At 47.7% G+C, this 23270-nt stretch overlaps 5 protein-coding genes across 5 annotated transcripts; 1 reads left to right on the plus strand and 4 right to left on the minus strand.

The window, feature by feature from the left end:
- Nucleotides 1–4295: 4295 nt before the first annotated feature.
- Nucleotides 4296–5477, plus strand: F5J12DRAFT_896675 (uncharacterized protein; the record flags this gene model as incomplete). Its single annotated transcript, XM_051747966.1, has 6 exons — nt 4296–4454; nt 4516–4594; nt 4654–4742; nt 4800–5002; nt 5090–5353; nt 5405–5477. 6 exons carry the CDS (start codon nt 4296–4298, stop codon nt 5475–5477), a joined length of 867 nt encoding a protein of 288 aa, XP_051596133.1.
- Nucleotides 5478–5927: 450 nt separating this feature from the next.
- On the minus strand, nt 5928–7130 carry F5J12DRAFT_413066 (uncharacterized protein). Its single transcript, XM_051739296.1, has one exon. The coding sequence runs from the start codon at nt 7014–7016 to the stop codon at nt 6024–6026; it is 993 nt and encodes a 330-aa protein (XP_051596134.1). The 5' UTR covers nt 7017–7130; the 3' UTR covers nt 5928–6023.
- A 77-nt stretch (nt 7131–7207) lies between these two features.
- On the minus strand, nt 7208–9608 carry F5J12DRAFT_413087 (uncharacterized protein). The gene is made up of 3 exons (XM_051739297.1): nt 9150–9608; nt 7968–9095; nt 7208–7907 (listed from the first exon to the last, which is right to left on the minus strand). The coding sequence occupies exons 1-3, from the start codon at nt 9483–9485 to the stop codon at nt 7347–7349; spliced, it is 2025 nt and encodes a 674-aa protein (XP_051596135.1). The 5' UTR covers nt 9486–9608; the 3' UTR covers nt 7208–7346.
- Nucleotides 9609–10043: 435 nt separating this feature from the next.
- On the minus strand, nt 10044–11614 carry F5J12DRAFT_929418 (uncharacterized protein; the record flags this gene model as incomplete). The annotated part of the gene is made up of 5 exons (XM_051749494.1): nt 10044–10670; nt 10710–10808; nt 10914–11068; nt 11339–11427; nt 11464–11614. 5 exons carry the CDS (start codon nt 11612–11614, stop codon nt 10103–10105), a joined length of 1062 nt encoding a protein of 353 aa, XP_051596136.1. The 3' UTR covers nt 10044–10102.
- Nucleotides 11615–20517: 8903 nt separating this feature from the next.
- F5J12DRAFT_785762 (uncharacterized protein) lies at nt 20518–22402 on the minus strand (the record flags this gene model as incomplete). Its single annotated transcript, XM_051743288.1, is given in 6 exon segments — nt 20518–20871; nt 21122–21147; nt 21167–21197; nt 21364–21458; nt 21745–21964; nt 22019–22402. 6 exon segments carry the CDS (start codon nt 22400–22402, stop codon nt 20518–20520), a joined length of 1110 nt encoding a protein of 369 aa, XP_051596137.1.
- Nucleotides 22403–23270: the final 868 nt, after the last annotated feature.

The following is a 23270-nucleotide window of genomic DNA, read 5'->3' on the forward strand; positions in this document are numbered from 1 at the left end:
GAGAGAATGCTACTGACTGCACCCAATTGGTATGCCCTTGCAGAGGGCTGCCAATCTGTACACCTCTTTCAGTATCCCAAACCCTCACAGTCCTGTCGAGTGACCCTGAGACAATCCTCCTGCAATCAAGGGAGAATGCAACTGATCGAACCTAGTCAATATGCCCTTGAGAAGGGTTGCTACTCTGCAAAACTCTCCCAGCATCCCAGACCCTCACAGTCTTGTCAGGTGACCCTGAGACAATCCTCTTGCCATCAGGGGAGAATGCTACTGACTGAACCCAATCAGCATGACCATGAAGAGGGCGACCAATCTGCAGACATCTTTCAACATCCCACACCCTCACAACCTTGTCAAATGATCCTGAGACAATCCTCCTTCCATCTGGAGAGAATGCAACTGATTGGACTGAATTAGTATGCCCCTGAAGAGCACTGCCAACCTGTACACCTCTCTCAGTATCCCATACCCTCACAGTCTTGTCAAGTGACCCTGAGGCAATCCTTTTTCCATCAGGAGAGAATGCAACTGACTGCACCCAGTCAGTGTGCCCCTGAAGAGGGTTGCCAATCTGCACACCTCTCTCAGTATGCCACACCCTAACAGTCCCATCTTTTGACCCTGAGACAATCCTCTTACCATCAGGAGAGAATGCTACTGACCAGACCCAATCAGTGTGCCCCTGAAGAGGGCTGTCAATTTGCACACCTCTCTCAGCTGCCCAGACCCTAATTGTTTCATCTTCTGACCCTGAGACAATCCTCTTCCCATCACAAGAGAATGCCACTGACCAGACTATGCCAGCATGCCCCTCAAGTGGGTTGCCAATCTGTACACCTCTCTCAGCATCCCACACTCTCACAGTCTTGTCATGTGACCCTGATACAATCCTCTTGCCATCAGGTGAGAATGCAACTGACTGCACCCAATCTGTATGTCCCTCAAGAGGAATCCCAATCTGCACACCTCTTTCAAAATCCCAAACCCTCAGACTTGTCAGATGACCCTGACACAATCCTCTTTCCATCAGGGGAGAATGCAACTGAAGTGACTGCCCTGGCATGCCCCTCTAAGACTAACTGAGAAGCTGCCCACTCCCTGTGTCCTCCTACAGGCACTCCTATAAGGTGATGGAATTTTGGTATGAGCATTTTTGAGAGTCTTGTGTTTGAAGGAGTGAATGGCAATGCAGATATGTAAAGATGTGGGGCACTGTGTGAGATTGCACTGCCAAAGTTGTGAACAAACTTGATTCCATCTTGCACCATTTCTAATGCATCCTCAAACCCTGCTTGGTCCTTCTGACATCATGTTAGGGTATGTTAAATCCAAGTGTAGAGTACTCACCAGGAGCCATGTAGCAGTGTGGACAAGGAGATCCACAGCTTTTCCTAATACACCAATGATACTCAAAATCTCCAGCCAGAAAAGAATCTTTTCACTCCCCACAACAGTGCTCACCAACTCCGCAAGAACTGAGTGAAAGGCAGTCTTCCGCAGGTGTTGACCCCAAAATTGGCACGAATAGGATAGATGGAGTGGAATGCACCTGGTTATTCTATCTTGTAAATCAGGGACTTCGGAGTTGCTCAAGTAGGAGCTTTCTAATCTGCAAATGTTGAATTACAGCTCCTTACACAGAATCTGCAGCGAGGCGAAGGCTAGGTCATATGCCCCAGAGATGTTGATGAAGTAGTCCCCACTCCGTGACTGATCCGTCAGGAAGTCGTAAAAAGATGCGTGGAGAGGGCGAACAGGAGAGGAATCCGCAATCCCACCCAACACTGGTGCCATGAATTCCAGGATGACAGCAAGATCATAATGGTCCTTCTTATTGGGAAAGTGTTTGCGCATGAGCTGCAATGTCGACATAGGCAGGGGTGTTAACGTTGTCAGTATCTGTTGCATCACTGAATGGTACCGATCCAGGGACATGCGGTCTGTCGGTGGTATGGCACTCTCCAGTATTGTGGTATAGGTTTTGTCCAAAAGGGTCCCTCCCTCTCCAGTTCCCAGAGCAATTACATCGTCGAAGCGTTCCCTTAGAGTTCGACCAGCCCTTTTCCGTTTGATGAACTCACAAGCCAACCGTGCCCATTCAAACAGGCCGTTTGACCTCTGAGTGATCTGATCTATCTCCTTGGGTCCAATGACGCCGCCGAGGTGGCGGTGGCGGAGTTCATTAGAAACGAATAGATGAATGTCGTGCTCAGCAGATTCTAGGGGAACGTCATCCAGGGACGTTACTGTCACATGTTGGCAACTACTTAAGGCCTCTTCGATATCCGGTAATAGTCTGGAGGTCAAAAGAATGCGGAAATTAGTGGCCAGATGGGCCGCTTCCCATGATGTGAGAAGGGAGAGGATACGACTCCTTGATGCGTCCGGCCCGCTTTCGTCCAACGCATCAATTACCACAACTACTTTCCCAACAATTTGCCCATTAACCTTGGACAATGGTTCCAGGATGAGTCGCTGCCACTGCTGCATTACATCTCGCGTGGTTTTGAGAGAGTGATCCTTTGAAACGACATCAGCCAGCGCCCGCCGAAAGCGCCGGATCGCGGTCTGCCAGATCACGAGCAATGGTCGTCAGAATCTTCTCTTCGCGGTGTTCAGCCAGCCTGTCACGGGCGAAGCAAAAGCAGGAACCGAGTCCGCCCGCGTCCTTGATCCAGGCGGCAATCGTATGTGCGATGGCCGATTTCCCTCTTCCAGCCTGGCCCTGAAGCCACATGATACGAGGGGTGTCGACACGAGAGTCGGTGATCCAGTCAATGATGTGCCGTAAAATCTCTGTCCTCGTGCCTTCGAGGCATGTCTTGGTTGTGTCAAGGCCCGCACCACCAGCGTAGGCCATGCCTTCGAGGTTCAGGTCCTCCAATACGCGGTACACATTGATCTGAATGTCTCTGGACGCACGGTCGCGGTAATGTTGCATTAAATCATTTAGGGTGGTAGTGTAGTCGTCGACGATGGTCTGCGTTTTGGAACGGATGTTCTTTCCTGTCCTTTTCCCTGAGAATGAATGGCATTAATACTACGTTGAGCTAAGAATGGTTCCAACAGACTCACAGAAGCTCTTTGTTTCTGAATAGTCTTTAATGAAATGCGCAGAGTCGCTTATCACCATTGCAATCTTCGCAAGAGTCTCCTTCATATTATCGATATTGTTGATGGTATCTTCTTCGATAAGAAATTCGTAGACACTTTGGATCGTATTCAGGAGACCGGATACCGCCTTGTCCAGATTCACTTGTTTCATGAGCAACTACAAACCACCGCATGAGATGACAAATGGATATAAGGCTGGGGGCGCACCTGAGAAGCAGCCGTCAAGATTCCCAGCGCGATCTGGGCATAAGGGTGGACCTAGGGCATGGACTCCATCATACTGGATTGAACGAACTGAAGAATGGAAATAAATACCGTGGAAAGAGTCGCGACGACTTCACTGAAAACTTGGAAAGGTTTGAGATATGAATTGGTGAAGTTTTGAATATCGGTGAATGCAGTACTGGCATCGGTGACAACGTTGACAGCACGATTGCCGGGACATGATAAGGGGTCCATATTGTTAAGTACTCGCCCAGCGTCAAGGAAGCCCGAGGTAGGTCCTAGTTCTGCCTCGCCGGACCCTATTTTATTCTGTCCACCAGGACTTGATTAGACACTTTCGCCAGAGAAAGCAGATCACATACATCTTTAGATGGAAGTGCCTGGGGTTGACCCTGGTGCTCCGGTGGTCTACCACCTGCACTTTTGCCAGCTATCTCAGGTGCGACGGAATCTGGCTGACTGTGATTCGACTGATCTCGGAGGAAGCGCCTCCTCCCGCTAAGCGTCATCCGAGAAGCGGATGTTTCAGCTGTGGATGAAGTATCTGCAGCGGACGCCTGCAATGGTTCCTGGAGCCGATTTCTCGCTGTCAATAAATACCGCCTGTCAGAAAGAATGAATTGGCGTACTGAGGAAAGCTTAGATGTGGGACGTGACTTCTCAAATTCGGAGAGATGACGTTTCTTAGGATGCTGGCGAGCCATTCAGAAACGAGGATTCCGTCGAAGTGGACGATATGGTGCGGTTCGACGATAAAGAGGAGCTATCATGAGCGCCTGCCAGGGACATGCTATCGCCTAGTTGGTTGTCACTCAGTTTGGTTAGGCCTTGCGTACACATTACGAGAACGAGGCCCATGCATTAGCGATATGTAAGTACGTACATCGTAGTTGACGGTGTTGCCTTATTTGTCTCAACACCGAGTCAGCCTCCTCCATACATACGACATCGACAATATGGAGTTGGGTGCCAACTTCGCAGCAAGGCTGGAGCCATTCTTGCTTATGTCCAAATCGGCCAAAGGTGCTGCAGCTGCAAAGCTCATCCAAGACGCCACCGCTGCCCCCGGCGTATTCGTCTTCGCCGAACTCTTAGACATGCCAAACATCCAGGAGGTAAGTCTTTATTCTTTCCATCTTGCAAACCACACGTGGGTCCTTAACGTGGCGTCATTAGCTGTCCATGAGCGAACAATACGCGCCGTACATTTCACTGCTGCAACTCTTCTCTTATCGCACGTATAGGTATTACTTGGGTAAGATGATAGACATTCTTTGTCAATATGCCCATCAGACTGCTGAGATTCTACTACAGACAACAAAAACTCCTTCCCACCACTAAACGCTGCACAAATCACCAAATTGAAATACCTCTCGATAGTGTCCCTAGCGACCGAACGCCGGGTTCGTGCATTCACATCACTTTTTTTCTTTGGAGCGCACATGTATTAATGGTTGCAGATACTCCCGTACTCGTTGCTTCTCGAAGAATTGCAAATGCCTACGATCCGCGAGCTCGAAGATCTGATCATCGACGCAATCTACTTGGACATCCTCCGTGGCAAGTTCGATCAAAAGGAACAACAACTCGAGATCGAGTATACGATGGGCCGAGACCTAGAACCTGGACAACTTGAAAAGGTCCTCACAGCCCTTCAGAATTGGTATGTTTCTGCACTATTTGTCTCTTTTCAAGTCCCGTGCCCCTTCCAATGGTTGGTGACAACGGTTTGATGGAATGCGCTCAATAGGGCGAGTACGACAGCATGTGTACTCGAAGCTTTGGATAAGAAGCTTGTCGAAATCGCAGAGCATGATAAATCCGTACGGAGCGAAATCGAGCTACACGAAGAACTTTGCGTGGCTAATCTGAAAGAAGTCCAAGAACGCCTAAAGGAATCCAAACAATCGAATCGTAAAGCCGGATCGTATCCCACTGGTGGAAGTGGCGCGGGAGATAGCATGGACATCGACGATCCACCAGCGGAAGGTAACGTGAAGATAAGGAATAGAGGGTGAGTGTGGAAGTTAAGTGACTTCTTTCACGTTCACTCTTGCTGACACAGACTATTTGTAAGCCGTGGACCATCGGAGGCTGCGGCGGCGGCTAAACAACAGAGAAAGCGAAACAGGTTCTGACGTGAGGTTGCACGTTGGGACCGTATGGAGTAACGTGTATTCCAATGCGACGCCTCAGATTGTATCACTAGCACCGCGCATCGGCTGTAGATTGTGACAACGGAAGAACGACGCGCGTCGTAATCATCTTCCTGTCTGCATGGCATCTACTGCAGCCGGTGAGCAAAATTGTCTGACCATCGTCCAATTACAGGGATCCAGAGCAAAGCGATAAGTACAAAATTCAAGCAAGTGGTAAGGTATATGTAGAGGCAGAGAGACACTGCAAGTCCCGCCGCGAGACCAATGATAAAGGTGCACAAGCGATGCAGCACACCAAAACATATGGGAGGTAAAGGCATAGGGGTTGGCATCTACATACGGAGGGATATTATATACGTGTGTGGTACCAAGATTTTAACATAAGTTATATGGTGCAATAGTGGTGCGCAGTGGATATGATAATAGCGGTTCAGATGAGGCGCAAAAAATCCGTGTTGAGGGGGGAATGGCGAGAGTAGCTTGAAAGAATACCAAAAATGAGCATGCAGGGGACATAAAAAAGCATTACTGTGCTACGAACCAACTTGACCGTGCACTGTAGTAGATTGTAGTCTCGGTCGTTGTGGTTGCGACCGTCGCTGTACTGTCCGTGCTCAGATGTCGCGGGGTAGATTGTTGTGGCTCGCAGTGGTAATTGTTCCTTCGTCTCCTCGTCATGGAGTCGAAATTGTTTGGAGATAATCCGACTTCGTCCTCCATCTCTTCTACGGATTCAGGGATTGCATCTCCGAACCATCCCAACGCGTTCCACCCCGAACCACGCTTGCCTCTCCCGCTGTCGATGTCCAGTCCACCATCGCTGTCGTGCATTGTCCTTGCACGGATTCCGTGTTCCAGTTCTGTCCCTTGACCATGGACACGCACGTAGGGACCCGGGAGAAGCAGAGGTGACGACGGAGTTGGCGACGGGCTCGGTGTAGGTAACTGTTCCCGTATATCAATGCACTTGTCCGATAGATATGCGCCTTCTTCACGCTCGATGCAGGGCTCAAGCCCATGTGAGGCTTCGTTCGGGTGTTCGTCATCAGGCTTTTGTTCGAGACCCGGGTCACTTTTGGAGTCAACCTCGGAATCAACTAGGTTGACTCCGTCCTCTGCGTCGTCCCCTAGAACGCCGCTAACTCCACGACCACTCCTAATACCAGGCAGCGCTATAGCCACCTCGATTCGCGCCCTCAAAGGCATACAAAGCGTCCAATCCTCCTTCTCCTCTTCTTCCACCTCACTCTCCTCGCTTCCTTGGGCTTCTGCAGCATTGACAGCACCTTTGGCAAACGGTGAGATCCTGTTTCCTGGAACATCGGTCGATAATGGGAGCGAAAGCGTCCAGTCCATGCTTGGCTCCCTCTGAGTATTCGTATTCTCCTGCGCGGCATCCCCATTCATTGCGAGTCTCGACCGCGTTCGCGAACGCATGCGAGAGAGAATGGGAGCCGAGTGTCGACGCTCGCGTAGAACGAGAATTTGTGGAGCCGCTGGATCGGATGGCGCACTCATTGACGCCGATGTCGATGTTGTGGAAGGTGGAACTAGCGTCGGCGTTGGGTCGGAAGTACGTTTCGCTCGTCCCGCTAGTTTAAATAACCTTAGCGTTCCGTGCGTGATGTGGAAACCACAACTATACCTTCTTTGTTCTTGTCCCTGTCTCGCTCCTTATCCTTGTCCCTTCCGATTCCAAGAGAAATATTCTTCAATCCCAGAGCAGACCTTCTTCTACCCTTCTTTACTGCATTCGCATCCTTTTCCTTCACCTCCTTCTCTCCACCAATCACTGCACCTATTCCAACGCCCACACAACCATAGCCATGCCTCCCGTCCGTCTCCGCTTCATCTTGGCCATTCCCCACTCTCAGCGCGTATTTGCACCCTCTTCTGCATCCCGACACCTGTCGTAGTATTGCGACTGGTGCAAGAACTGCCTGAGCCAAACGGAAATGCAAACTTGCTCCTCGATCCCAACAGTAGGATACTTTTCGTTCTTCTCACATTTCCCTGTGCAGAATCGCCATCTACAGTAGTATTTCCAACAGCAGCAGCAACAGACGCTGCCTCGAGAATTCCAACGCCAAGACTAGTTGGTCGTCTCAGCGAGCGAGGAGGCGCCAACCCAGGGGTATCCGTCGTCGACTGCGACGGCATGCAGGGACCCATCTTGGATGACGATCCAGGTGCACTGGCCCGTTTAATAGCCCTAGTTGGGGTTGCAGGTGGGCTCGGAAGTAATCCAGGCCCTGAGTTTGATGGTGCAAAACCGTCTGGGTCATACACTGCCCCTCCACACATCCTTGAAGGAAGACGAAGTGCACCGGGAGGCGACTGGGTCTGGAACTGTGTTTGCTTCGAGGGCGACCTAGGGGGTGATTGCGCCCGTCCCTGTGTTTGTTGCACCTGTATTTTTGAACACGTATCAGTGAACGTCCGAGTCGAAATGGAAAGACGAAAGTATACCTGTCCTTGGGGTTGAAGTTTGTTAGTAACAGCAGTACTACTCGAGCCCGAGTTTGGTAAAGGGAGTTGCATGGCCAATATCGATTGTTTCGATTTAAGCGCTGGCGGGAGCGGCGGGACAGGAGGGAATAAGGAAAGCTGGGAAGACATAGGTGAGGATGCCGAAACTGGGACCGAGACTTCAGGACTCGATAGGAATACTTGCGGTACTGGCGACTTTAAGGGCTCTACAGCTGGTACGGCAGGTAGTGGCCCACTTGGCGGCGGGCCGGGAAGCAATGGGGGTGGTGACCTTGTGCCTCTTGATGTTGACCTCGCGCGACCTCCGCCAGAATAAGCGGAATTCAGTGAACCTTGGGAGGAGGGCGGCCTCGATAATGATGGCGACATCCTAGTTGTAACTCCACAAAATACAACTGGAGTGGTATCAGAAGGTGGAGTCGTCAATACGATTGGGACAGGATTTTGCATCGGAGTCATTGGTATGGGTTGTGCAATCGGTGTGTAAGACGATACGCTCGTTGTGTCGGTCTCTTGATCAGGTATCTCGTTTAACTGCACACCGTGAGGAGGCAATATCAACGACAGTGCCTGAAGGCGCCTGCGCTGTGTCAGAGTGAGGGAATCACCAACGTTTGGGGAAGCGGGAGCGATAACACCACTGCTGAACGTGGAAGCACGGGGAGTAGGGTCGTCCTCGGATTCACTTTCGCTCTGAGTAGAAGGTGAAGGCACGTCGGTGCCGTTGCGGACATAGTCTTCACTTGATATCGCGATGCCAATTTCCACTACTTCGGTACCTGATGAACTGATACTGGCGGAAGATGATTTATTACCATAGAGTGATTGTAAAGCTGGTGCGGTGACATAATCCGTAGTACGCGCTGGCGAGTTTGGTCTAGCGAAGGTGATGGGAGATGAAGTGGATTCTCTAAGTGAGCGGTGGCTGTCGTCAAAAGAGTGGTCTCGAGGTGTGGGCGAAAAACGCAGTTCATTAGCAGGGATGAGAGACCCCAAACTAGATGTTGAGCCTGCCACGAGGGAACTCGAAGAAGCTGCGAAATGGGATTCCCTGTAGACCTCCAATGTATCTACAGGGTCCGGAGGTTTTTGTTCGTTAGACATGTCCTGGAGGGGAAAACGTATGAGAGCCAAACAGAAGAATCACGGATATCTTCTTACAGGGCCGTTCGGTTCGTAATGAAAAGAGCGCTTGCTAGGAGAGCCACGAGAGAAGGGCCAGGGAAAACCTATTCTGCGCGGAGTGGCTGGCGTGTCTTCTGTGTTCTTCTCGGGGGAAGAACGGTCTCCCGCGGAGGTAGAGACAGGTGATGGACGCAAAAAGACACGCTGGAAGGGTGAAGACTTTCGTTTTTCCGAGCTCCCATTTCCAAGTTTTTCTAAGTTATACGGAGACGAGTAATGCGACATGTCGAGAGACTCGCTGATGAGATGGCTGAACTCCTTGATAGAGAGAGTAGATCTGCGAGGAGGTGTGCAAGCAGTGGTGCTAGTCATGACTACAAAAAACGATCAGTGTAAACGAGAGACGATAAAAAAAATAAAGGAGTGAAGGACTGAAAGTTTTGTGAGGGCTCGTCACCTCTCAGAGGAAAAAAGAGACACTGACCCCACCCTGGCAGGCTCTCCGCGAAATCAAAACTTTGCGAGAAAAGGCGCCATTCCATTTACAGAATACAACTACCAAATTTGGTTAAGAATGCTGCATCACCCTGATAGGCTGTTTCCGGCATTTACCGTAAGAACTTACGTGACATGCCCAGAGCGTCGATATGTCCGAGTCTCGACGGGACTCTAAGTCTCCACCCGACACTGGACAACCTCTTGGACATTCCCTACCAAGAGTCACCTGCGACTTTCCTGTCGGTCGTTGTGATTTCAGTAAACTACCGTTCAATGCTTGGTTCAATGTGGATTACGCTTCATTATAGACAAGCTGGTATCCAGACTAGGTTCAAGTACGTACATATTTTTGGACATACATATGTACATATACGTTCGCAGCGGCGATACCACCAGAGTGCAAACTTGCAGACTTTGCCTAAACAACCTAATGACGCCCCCGACCAATCCTTAATTTACCTCGGTGCACAACTTCACCGCGGTTGAGATCGCTAAGTATTGCAGCCCAATCCAGCAGCGAGTATGGCGCCAACAGGAATTTGCGGGACTGCAACGGAAGTGGTCGGCTGGTTCGCCAAAGGTGGGACCACTAGCCAATGGCTGGAGGTGGATCTGGTGTTGAACGTCTGCACCTTGCATAGACGAAATTTTCGTGGATCGAGTGCTGTGGCACCCTTTTGACGAAATAGAGGAAGTGAAGGATTCGCTTTACGATGGGCATTCCAGTGTTTGTGGAGTAAGTCTGTGCTCGCCATATTGCTCTGGGTAGCGTAGTCGCATTGGTTGCAAGCATAGCCGTCACGAGGTTCCAAAATGTGGAGGATAGGTCCAAATTGGTCCTTTCGAATACAGACATCTTGTAGCTCAGCTTCAGTTGCTACAACATTTGGATATTTTGAAAGTATTTGGTGAAGGAAAGCCTTCTGATGAAGCTGATATTTTCCATTCAGCTTCTTGCAGAATGGGAGGTGGTGCAAAGCGTCTGATGTGCTGTAGCTGTGAGTGAAAATCTTGGAAAGGATGATAGCTTCGTTGCAAAGTTCTCCATCCTGCTGGTTTCTACAAATAATAACATCATAGTCACTCAAGTACATGTACCCGATTGTTGCCAGGTTGGCATCAAGTATGAGGTTATTGGATGCAGGGACTGCATTGGCATCCTGTTCCACTGCAGGTCTCTGAGTTGAAAGGCATGATCTACTGGCAACATGACTCAGTTAGCATACTAGTACAAGAGTTTTCAGAACCATCACTCACTTTCCACTACATCCAGTGAAGCTCCTGGTTCTCCCAGGGACTCACATGAGATCTACTCCAAAGGCAAGTTTCAAGTAGTCCATACTTTCTTGGGAACCAGCAAGCATTGATGGGAGATTCTGCATTTCTGCCTTGCTTAGAATGAAATGATACCTCTGAGGTGATGTGGCTGGGATGGATACAACATCTAAGGCCTGTGCCTGACTGTGACATAGGTAGGATGGGCGTAGTGGTGGCATGAGAACAAATACTTTTCTTCTCCTTATCTTCTTTCAAGGTTGATGGAGAAGTCACTTCATTTCAATCTCTGAATCAGAGATTGATTCTTCACTCTCAAGGGGAGTAAAATTTGCAGTCATTTACAATGATGAAAACATTGTGGCAGGTCAAGGTCCTCATTGCCTTCAATGGGCAATTGAGCTAAAAGAAACCTCATAAGGAAATTGTAACAAAATCTTGGAGGCACTCACCATCAGCTGGAATACTTTGGTCAGGAGTTCAAATGCTTCTTTCACTCTTGTCTTCAATCTGGAGCTCTTCCATGAAATATAAGTTTCCACTGCATTGTCAACTTCAATTTAGACCTTAGACCTACCCTGTTGTAGTATTTGAACATCTGGATCAACTTCTGCTCCACCCTCAATCTCTTCTTCCAACTTATCCTCATCTATGACATCTTCATTGTCAAGTTCAAGCTTGGAGTTTCTGCTTGCCACCTCCAAGTTTCCACAAACATCACTTGCCATACATCAGCAAAACTACAAGTTGCTTGATCTGACTTGATTACTTGGAATTTTGTTACCAAGTCAAAATAAGGTGTCAAGTCACTTAAGTGAATTAAGTAATTATGACTTGGACTGCTTGGGAGCTTGTGCAGATTGAACATTTGAATAAGTACTTAAGCAGATTCCAGTCACCAAGGATTTAAACATGCAAAGTATTGTCAATTTATTAAAATGGTTTGGGGTACCACACCAGTAGCATATGTAGTAAAGGGGGGGGGAGGGAATAGGACAGCTAAGAATGATATTATGGAGGCATAGGAAAAATGGTCAAAAATCAGCAAGTCAAGATAAAAAGGATTGATAGCATGAAGCTGGCCAATAAGATCCTGGTGCTTCATAGTGTTATGCTTCTGTCAGGGGTCTTTCCTTTTTTGACTTCTTGTGGTCACATGCATTGTATGCCTTGTCACATGCCTATTAATCATCGCCATCCTAGGGGCTTGAATGCTCCAGGGAACACTTGGATCTCCTGCTGTCAAGGTATTTCCAATACTGGACGAGACTGTGTTGCCACTGTGATCCGGTATCCCACCGCCCTCTCTGATGGATGACTTGTTTACTTCTTGTTCCAACTGACTTGTTTATGTTGCTCATATGTTGTACTATAGTTCTGGTGTCAGGCTCTGCCTGCACATTGATTGCACCAGCCAGTATAGCCTTTGTTGCCTCCCTACTCCATCTGATGACACCATATGACTCTTATTTATTTCACTGATTGTTTTGTTGATTACTGCAGATACACGTCGCAACTGGTATGGTACTCATACTTAGGGGTATATAGTCCCTCATACTCCATCCTGTATCTGCAGTTTTTCAATAGCTTGCAACTCAGCTAACTTCCTTCTCACTCATCCTTGTTTTCTCTCTGTGCAAACAACCTTAGGGACTCACCAGTAGGCAAAACCTCTGTCAGACTTTTGGGATAACTGAGCCATAGGGGTTATGATATGTTTGGCCTGTAGTCTCCCCCTTGCACACTTTGTGCCTATTCCATTTGAAGAAGTCACTGTGCTTGGGCATAACAAAATTGAAAAACTCTATGCAGCTTTCAGGACTCATCGACCTCTTCACGAAAAGTCTACTCATCCCTGGTTACTGAACTTCAACAAACCAAGTCCTACCCCAAACAAGGCTTGTTGGTTTCCCTACATGTAAAAACTGACTCACCCTTGTTCCGCTCCTCAATGCATCATTAAGCTGCTAACAAAATTGAGAAGCACCCCTCCACCCTTAACCAAATCCACCGCTCTACAGGCAGCCACTAAGGCTTTAATAGATCACCTCCCTAGAGTCCTGCACTTGTGTCTCCCTACATGTAAAGCCACTTGTGCACCAATCAAGCTCTCCACGCTGACAGGTTTCTTTTGAGAAATAAATCCTCCCTCAGCCTTTGTTATCACTTCTCGTTAAAGTGTCTAATCCTCAGAAATTGAGACCGCCAGTCCCTCCTCAACCTAAACCCCTTGGGCTCAGAAGGAATCCTCCTTTACTGCCCATCCCGCTAGGAAGATTAGGCCCCTTGGTTACCACCACAAATCCCCAGTTATCTTATCTATCCTGGTTTAGGGATTCAGAAGTCATGCTTAGTTCAGAAGAAGAAGACAATCAGAAGTCTGATACTTCTTTCGGATCAGTCCTCAAAGAAGAACAGGAAGCACGCAACCTGCCTGAAATGTCCATGACTCTTGGTCATGGAGAATCCACTCCTGAAATGCCTACAAGGACCATTTCCGAAGAGGAGCTGAGACAAAGGTTGGAAGAACAAAGGCTTGCAATGGCAGAAGAGCTCCAAAGAGCAATGCATGCCCAGAATAGCAACCCATTTCCAACAGGAATGCCTACAGACTTGGCATTACGAGAATGGTATGCCAGGAATTTCAGAAAGGTAACTCCCCCAGAGGTCCCCATCAGAGGGTCCAGTAAGGGTAAGGCCCCAGCCAATCCTGACGACTCGTACAATTGCTGCCCACCCAATGGAGGAAGGGAGTTTAATGTTGGGCGTCCCAGAGAATATGATGGAAGCCACAATGGGCTTCAGACCTGGGTTACACAGGTTGAAGGGTATTTGAACCTGAATAAGCATGTATACAACACAGAATTGCTCAAGATCTCATTCACACTCATGTACATGACCAAAGGCACAGCAGTTTCCTTTGCTGAAAATTACCAGAATGAAAACAAGCTTCTCGACGGAACAATCTACTACATGGACACCTTTCAGAGGTTCATGGAATGTCTCAAAGCTACCTTTGAATCTGGAGACCAAACTGCCCTTGCAATACTTCGCCTTTTGGACATCTCACAAGGCAAACAAGAATTGGAAGCCTACATTGCTGAGTTTACAGGGCTTGTTAACAAGGCTCAACTTAAAGAAGAATTGCGTGAAGCAGGGATCTTCTTTGGGAAAGGCTTAAACAAGGAATATTGCGATTGGGTTCTCAACTCTGGACACACACCTTCCACAGTTATCAAGTGGATACAGTGTACAGGAGAAGCCCAGACTGTGATTGCTATGAAGCACATCCTAGAAGGGAAGGAGTCTTGGTATGAACAGAAGTTCATTCATTACCATGGAGGTTCCCGAGATCCCGATGCAATGGACATTGACAAACATAAATGGAACGTTAGATGCTCCGGTTTGGAAATTAAATGCTTCAATTGTGGAGCTGAAGGTCACTACAAGCATGACTGCAGATCCAAGGTCAAACAACTCTCAGGGATCTGCATAGTCCTCTCAGAGGATGGTACAAAGACTGCCTACGTTGGAGATTGTGAAGCAACTGCAGAAGAAAGAAAGGCCTTTGGGTTGGATTTTTAAAGGGGACTGACAAATCTCCTGCTACAGTCAGTCCCATTGCTATTTTGTCTGCTAAATGTACTTCTATAGATGATGAATTGACAATGTGAATCTGTTCACCACTGGGAAGGGTCATTTTACCAGACTTCAACACAGGAATCATGGCCTGTATTGATTCGGGAGCTGAGGTCTCCCTTGTATCGGAACGAATGGTCCAGAAGCTCCGGATACCCATGTATTGAGTCAAAAATAAATTCAAGACCACGTCATTCACTGGAAAAGATGTTGAATGGGTCATGAGAAAAGCAACCTTGAAAATGATTATCAAAAACAGGGTTGTTTGGGTCAAATGTTACATCAGACTGCTGGTAGGAAAAGAACACGTCCTCCTTGGAATGCCCTTCCTAAAAGAGTTCAAACCACGAATGAACTGGGAAACAGGAAAAATCATGTGTTGGGATGACAGGTATGTTCCTACTAGAGAATCTGACCAGTACATCAAACAGGGTGCCTTCTTATGAAGGTAGTGCAACAGAAAACTCCAGATCACCTCTGGAGGTGGTAAACTCAGAAATGGGCATAAACCCCATGGTTATTAATAAAACTACTCTTTCCACAGAGCTCAAAGCTGCCTTAGTGGCAGGCAAGGAGGAGGTCAAACTTCCTGATATGTACAAGGAATTCGCCAAGGTGTTTGCAGAAGACAACATTCCGTTACTGGCCCATCGACCTGGATTGGACCATGAAATCAGACTTTGTGAAGGTTTCAAGCCTAAAAAGGCAATGGTATACCCCATGTCTCCTGATGAACTAAAAGTCCTAGATGAATTCCTAGAAGAAAACCTGAAATGTAAAAAGATTCGACTGTCAATGTCACCACAAGTGGCACCAGAGTTTTTCATGGCTAAGAAAGATGGGAAAAAGTGGCTAATCCAAGACTACCACTATCTCAATTCATTTACAGTCCTGGATGCATGCCCGCTGCCTAACATGCAAGCCTTGTTTGACAAACTTGTCAAATCCAAATATTATGCCAAGTTTGACATTCGCTGGGGTTTTACCAACCTCTGTGTCAAGGAAGGAGACGAGTGGAAAGGGGCCTTCATTACCCCTAGAGGGCTGTTTGAACTGATGGTAATGTTCTTCAGCCAGTGCAACTCACCTCCTTCCTTTCAGAGATACATGGATAAAACCTTTGAATCACAAAGAGGAAAGCAGGTAGGGTACATGGATGATGTGGCAATCCATGGAAAAACCAAAGCAGAACTTTGGAGCCATGTTTGCAAGTTCCTGAAGATCTGTGAAAAGGAGGAACTGCACCTCAAGATTAGCAAATGTGTCTTCAAGGCTGAAGAAGCTGAATTCCTCAGAATGGTAATAGGAAAGGGGTGTATGGAGACTTCGCTGACGAAGACCAACACCATCAGTACTTGGGAAGCCCCTGACAACCTTACTGGGCTTTGCAGATTCCTTGGATTTTGTAATTTCTACCACAAGTTTATCCCTTCCTTTTCAAGCATCACCCATCCCCTGCATGATTTGATGAAGAAAGGAGTGTCCTATCAATGGACAGCAGAATGTGATGCTGCGTTCGAAAAGTTAAAATCCTTGTTATGCTCCTCTCTGGTCCTCACTATCCTGGACTTCTCGAAGCCCTTTGCCCTGTTTATGGATGCTTTGAAGCTCAGTACTGGTGCAGTACTTGCACAGAAAGGAGCAGATGACAAGTGGCACCCCTGTTCCTACCTTTCCCAGTCATTGGTCAGAGCTGAACAGCGCTATCAAGTTTATGACCTCGAAATGCTCGCTGTCATCCATGTGCTCAAGGCTTTCCACCCATATCTCCTCTCCCCAGTCACCCCCACTGTGGTCTTTACTGACCACAAGAACCTGGAGTATTATTGCGAGCCTCAACAGCTCACTCCACAACAGGTCTGGTGGGCTGCTACTGTTCAATCTTACCCCATCTGTTTTTCCTGGCAGGCTGGTCGCCTCCAGGTCCCCACTGACACTCTTTCTTGCAAGAGCGAGACCATGGAGCCCACCCCTGTGGCCACAGTCCTTCCTCTGGACCTTTGGCTTTTGGAGGGGGTGGATTCCCAAATTTGCCTTGTTTCACCCTCTTTTTCCCTAACAAAATTACAAAAACAACTAAAAATTAACTGTCTTTGCTGGGTGGGCCATGTCCCTGCATGGATAGCACGGTCATGCAAAAACTCAAAGCCTTATTCTTGCCCACTTGAGGAGACACCGAAGGAGAAAAGGCTGCTTGATGCTCGCCCTCTGAGGAATCCTGTAAAAGGAGTGTGGGGGGTTTATGCAATATCCTCAGACCTGTATGAATGCATCAAGAACAAAATGCCAAAGGATTCTACCGGTCTGGAACCCAGGGATAACGTCACCATTGCAAAAGATGGAACTAAACAATTCAGAATGACATGACTGTATATTCCCCCAGAAAACCATCAACACTGTATGCACAGTTACCATGACCATGAGTCCACCAGTCATCCTGGACAGAAAGCAATGGCTGCAAAAATGTGTAAAGAAGTATGGTGGGAAGGAATGGTAAAAGATGTAAAAGCTTACATGGCTGGATGCCCAGTTTGCCAAACAACCAAGGTCGTCACTCACCCACCAACACCCCCGGTGATCCCCCATGAAGCCCCTAAAATGTCATTTCCCTTCCAACAGATCTCTATGGATCTCATCACAGATCTTCCCATCTCCGGAGAACAAAAATACAACTCCATTCTCACAATTGTTGATCAGGGCCTTACTAAGGCCACACTCTTTATTCCCTGTCATAAGACCATTGACTCTGTCAGGATCGCCCGACTCTTCCATCAGTTCATATACTCCTGGTTTGGGATCCCAGAGTCAGTAATCTCCGATCGCAGACCCCAGTTTGCATCCTTGTTCACTAAGGAACTTTACAAGGCTATAGGGGTCAAAACCAAACTTTCTATGGGTTACCATCCCCAGACTAATGGAGAAAGTGAGTGTGTAAATCAAGAGGTGGAAGGATATCTGTGCCTGTACTGTACAGAGGCACTGAATTCCTGGGCTGCCAAGCTCCCATCAGCCGAGTTTGCCCACAATTCCCACGTCCACTCAGTCCATCAAATGACTCCATTTTTGCTTCTTCTGGGATACAACCCGTCCCCTTACCCTGAGGTCCAGCTAACTGCAGTACCCTCAGTTGATGAAAGGCTGGAGAGACTGGCCTTGAACCGGGATATCGCAATCCTCGCTCATAAAAATGCCCAAGACCTGATGCGTTCATGCTCAAAAGGGTCTTATGTTGCACTGAAGATAGGAGATCGGGTACTCCTGGATACCAGGCATCTTTGCATCAAAAACCAGTGTGATAAAATTGCACTGTGACATCTTGGACCATTCAAGGTGACTCAGGTTGTTTCTCCAGTTGCCTTCTGATTGGAGCTTCCCATGACATGGAAGGTCCATCCGGTGTTCCATGCCTCTTGGATCTTCCCATTCACTGAAAATGACACCTATGGTGCTGCCCCCACAGCACCGTTGCCTGAATTGGTTGACAACGAGATCGAGTGGGAGGTCAAGTCAATAATTAATCACAAGATAGATGGATGAAGAGGAAGATGATGCTATTTGGTTAAATGGAAAGGGTTCCCACATTCATCCAATACCTGGGAACCTGAGGAACATATAAAAGACCACATGTCGGAAGCCCTTGACCAGTACAATGCTCGCTCGTCATCTCAAAAATTAAATGGACTCTCCTCACTCTGTCAACACTGAGCACGACTATGCCAACCTCCCCCTTGCCACCGAATCCTTTCATGACACCTATGACGACAGGGTCATTCCCCCAGTCACTGTCTATGCCCCAACCAGTCCTTCAACTGTCCCCCACCAGTTTTTATGTCTCTGGATACTCATCACCAATGTCTCAGCCCTGCTCACTATCCCCACCTTCCAGAAGGGCTCACAGACCATGCCCACTCACGAGCTTCTTGGTCAGACACATCCCAGCACCAAAGGCCAGAGTCTCCCTCAGTGGAGACTGGTAACCAGCAGGGAAAGGGTGAAGCACATGCTGACCATGACTCCTGTGGAATGACAGCCAGAGAGGGTTCCTCCCATGCTCCCCAACCTACCAACCTTTGCTCTGCCTTCACCACCTACTCCAACAGTGCTCAACACACAGCCCTCAACCTCCTCACAATGGCCACCACTGCCCAGGCTTGACCAGCAGCAACTACCAGTCTCAGCAAGTGACTACTTGGACATTGTTAGGGCACTTGACATCTTCCACAATGGGGACAACATTGATGGGTGCTCACCAGAACAGGCTGAGTATTTTGGGATGTTGTCTCAAATCTACTGAGCGTCAGATGTGATCAATGGACTGGTCTCGAAGGTTCGTACTCGGAAGTTGAGTGGAACTGTGCACCACTGTTGAAAGTTATAATGATTGACATGCTGGAGAAGGCTTCCTTGGATCTCACCAAAGCAGTAACTGGAGGAGCTTATCATCATTTACTGTAACCAACAGATGGGAGAGTTCCTGGCCCCTCTGGCTTCTCAGATCTTGGAGTGCATCAAACCAAAACAAGAGGAACCATCAGTTTCAGGAAAATTAAAAGAAGACATCTTGGATCAGGAGAAGGAGAAGGAGTGGCATGCCATTGAGCTAGGGTATGTTGACTTGGGAGAGTTGCTTAAAGAGGTTGGTGCTTGTCTAGGAACAGGCACTCACAACTCTGCTTGGGAGGTTCTGCTCCAGGATGCATCGTGGGCTGGAATGCACAAACAGTACCACAATGCCATCCACTCCACCAACCCTCTCCCTCTGACTTCCTTCATCCCCATCCCTGCAGAGCAACTGCGGTTTTACCTCGGAGGACAGTCCCCAGTACCTGAGGGACATCCCTTGTGAGTTCATGCCTGTTTCCAATGTCATTACCTGGGACATTGGTTGTGCTGCAATGGATGTGGCTCCTGCTATACTCCGGCCCTCAAGGAGCCATTGTCTCCATCACCATTGTCACCTGTCGCATCTCCCACGTGCTCCTGCGTGTATACTACTCACCAACCCCTTTCTGCCTGCCCTGCCAATGCGACTTCTGGCCTGTCCTCAAGGGTCTGAGGACCTTAGAGGGGGGGTGATGTTACACTTCTGTCAGGGGTCTTTCCTTTTTCAACTTCTTGTGGTCACATGCATCATATGCCTCATCACATGCCTATTAATTGTTGCCATCCTAGGGGCTCAAATGCTCCAGGGAACACTTGGATCTCCTGCTGTCAAGGTATTTCCAATACCAGACGAGACCATGTTGCCACTGTGATCCAGTATCCCACTGCCCTCTCTGATGGATGACTTGTTTACTTCTTGTTCCAACTGACTTGTTTATGTTGCTCATATGTTGTACTATAGTTCTGGTGTCAGGCTCCACGCTGTGCATTGATTGTGCCAGCTGGTATAGCCTTCATTGCCTCCCTACTCCATCTGATGACACTGTATGACTCTTATTTATTTCACTGATTGTTTTGTTGATTACTGCGGATACATGTCGTGACACGTCTGTCGTGACTGGTATGGTACTCATACTTAGGGGTATATAGTCCCTCATACTCTGTCCTGTATCTGCAGTTTTTTGATAGCTTGCAACTCAGCTAACTTCCTTCTCACTTGTCCTTGTTTTCTCTCTGCATGAACAACCTTAGGGACTCGCCAGTAGACAAAACCTCTGTCAGACTTTCAGGATAACTGAGCCATAGGGGTTATGATACATTTGGCCCATAGTCTCCCCCTTGCACGCTTCAGTGCCTATTCCATTTGAAGAAGTCACCACGCTCGGGCATAACACATAGAGTTGATGCACAAACAATGAAGCCAATAGCAGAGATGCTGTATGGGGACTGAGGGTATTGGAGGTAGGGTTTGAGGTTGAGGGAGTCATAGGCAAATGGGAGACAATGAACCATGTGTGTTGGGGGCAGTGAGCAAAGAGGGGGGGAGAGCATGTATAATAAAACAGTGAATCTGGGGAGGGAGCAATGGATATGATTGCTGACATACCAATTACTGAAACTTGAACAGATTCTGGAAATTGTCATCATCATCTTCATTGAACCCACTACTTCTGGTGGATCTCTCTTTCCCCTTTGCACTGACCTTGACATAGCACTGAGTTTCTTCAACAATTGTGGAAAAGTTCACATTCGAGAGTACCATGATCGGCTGCAAAAGCTTCCTCATCATCTCACCCCACATCTGGAAATTGAATCCATATGGTTTGCCATCAGGGATAATGACCTCCCAGGTCACACCAGAATCACCTTTCAACAGGACAGCACACTTCTGTGGCTTTGATCCAGACATGAGTTTTTTGAGTTGTAGGTTACCATGTGCAGCTAGAGTCAATGCCCAGCAAACCTGGAAGATGAAATCAGCTGACTAGTGACAATGAGATATGATAAAACCTATGGCTGTGGCAGCAAGGGAAAGTGCAGCTCAAGCAGTGATCTTTTCACTGTCTAACTTGGGAATCTGGGCACAGCCAGCAACAAGGTTGAAGTGTGATGTGAACATCTGTAATACAAATGGAGACTGCCAAATACCAGTCCACATCTGCCAAAAAAATCATTTAGATACCAAGATGATGATGATATCTAGTACAACTCACCTCAGTGGTTGATATCTTCATTTCCACTGAATAGATAACAGTTACAGTGGAACATGGCTGCTGAAAAATCCTCTTGCTGTTCAGGATCATGAAAGTCAATGTCTTGAATAAAGAATGTTGCAATGACCATCAGTGCTGTTGCTGTGAAGCTGCTTCACCATTTGTTCAAGCACTGCTTTCCCTAGGATTGCAACATAGGGTTAGCAGCACAACTATGAAACTCAAGTTTAGAATGGTCTTACCACATGGAAGACTGGCCCCCTAGGAGCAATATAATGTTCCACTTTGCCACAGTAAACTTCATCCCAGATTATCTGCATTGCATCCTGAAGATCACCTGCCTCAATAGTCCATGAATCAACATGGCCCCCACACCAGTGGGCAAACAAAGGGATGTAGATACCATGCCAGACATTTCAATCTTGACACCCAGGTGGAAGGTCTCAGTTAGTGAACTTGCTGCTTGCATTGTTCCTTGGATGGTTGGGAAGTTTGATAACTCCATCTTCTGCCTTTGTTTTAGTGTGTTTCAACAGGGGAGCAGCTGATTGATGACCTTCCATATCAGCCTATAATGGTGTGAACCTACTTGCTGGGCACTCAATTTAGTATGTGCCACATACCTGTGAGACCAGAGGCTGGTTTCAAAGATCCTCTTGGAGGAGTTGACACCTGATCTACTTCAATCACCTCATCATCTGAGCTCAACCTGTCATAGTACATTGATAGCTCACTCTTCACAGGCTTTGCTGACACTGCAGTTTTGGCAATGATGCATGGTTGGGATGGGGGTGGTGGGCTGATGGATGGGGAATGTATGTTGTCAATCACTTCAATGGATACCTATTCCACTGAGTCAATGCACAGGATATGCTGATGATTATGAATGCAACCTACCCTAGTACTGGCATTGCTTCCCTTACTGATGCTTTCCTGTGTGTAGTTCCCAATCTCTGCCAATTCACTGTCTTCACCTGGGTATGAAACAGGCACAACTCTACTGCTGACACTTGCAGGTGTGGGTGGTGGTTGAGTGGCACTTGAATGAGTAGACCTTGTACTCCCTTTGACCCCAAAGGATGTCACATTTGAAAGTGAAGAAGCACAGGAATGTGATGTACTGGAAGCACTAACTCTTGGAGAGCAGATGGCCTTGCTGCTTGAAAGTTTCTCTGCCCAGTCCTTTACCTTTCCAAATCCTGCAATATTGCCCTTTGCAGAGTGAGATTGTACATCAAGGAAGTCCCAGTAGAAGAGGATGGTTTTGGTGAGTAAAAGCATGTGGAGTATAGTGATGGGAAAGGACTAACTCTGGTGTGCTGTTCCCAGGATGTTGATCCTGGGCTGTTGATGGGATGTCAGTAAATTCCTTTCTGCCTCAGTTCCTTTGTTGATGATTTCAGTGACCTGTTTTATGGCACAGGCTTTTGCAACTTGTTCTTCATGCTTCTCTTGCTCCATGTGAGTGTCATCTTGACATTTTTGCTCCAAGGTATGCTTCTTTTGTGTCATGTCCAGGATAATTTGGCCTGGGTGCTGATTGGCATTCTTGGCATGGGTGACCAGATGCAACATCTGATCAGGACATGCTTGTGTGCCTTGAGTAGGAATGGGGGGATGAGGGAATGTTTAGACTTCATGTGCCTTCAAGTTCTATTGACCCACAACTGAGTCTTTCCCACCCACTGTCAGCATCCTTAGCCAATAGTTCCTCTAACTTGTGCTGAAATGTTAAGTAACATTTTTATACTCAGTGCCATTGGTGACTGGAATGTGTTCTGCATGGCAAGCATATACTGCTCATTGGATTCCCTGCAAGTTTGCAAGCTGCTGCCACTGGTTCATGTTGCCCACCAGTCTCAGGACACACCTACATGTGGCCCATAACTTCAACATTGATGCACCCAATACTCATGAAGATGCTCAACCATGCCCTCCCCCCAATGTTGTGCAGGAATACCATGACAAACTGACAGATGCTCTGCCTCCCCTCCACACTCCCCAAAGTCCAGATGACTCAATGTTGGAAATAGTTCTGACATCTAGATTGATCCAGACTTACACGTGTATCAACATGTTGTTCATCACATGACATTTCTTATCAATCAGCTCCACAATGATGTCATATCATACATCATATTCCATGACC

Source organism: Pisolithus orientalis (genome assembly GCF_024613125.1).
Source record: "Pisolithus orientalis strain OTSU chromosome Unknown F5J12scaffold_42, whole genome shotgun sequence".
Classification (NCBI taxonomy): Eukaryota; Fungi; Basidiomycota; class Agaricomycetes; order Boletales; family Pisolithaceae; genus Pisolithus; species Pisolithus orientalis.

Excerpts from the sequence above, each read along its gene's own strand:
- F5J12DRAFT_413066 (XM_051739296.1), bottom strand. The coding sequence starts at position 7,016 with ATGAGTGCGCCATCCGATCCAGCGGCTCCACAAATTCTCGTTCTACGC.
- F5J12DRAFT_413087 (XM_051739297.1), bottom strand. The coding sequence starts at position 9,485 with ATGACTAGCACCACTGCTTGCACACCTCCTCGCAGATCTACTCTCTCT. Across the intron at positions 9,096-9,149 it reads ATTACGAACCGAACGGCCCT|GACATGTCTAACGAACAAAA; the intron begins GTAAGAAGATAT and ends TTTCCCCTCCAG. Across the intron at positions 7,908-7,967 it reads AACTTCAACCCCAAGGACAG|GTGCAACAAACACAGGGACG; the intron begins GTATACTTTCGT and ends TCAAAAATACAG.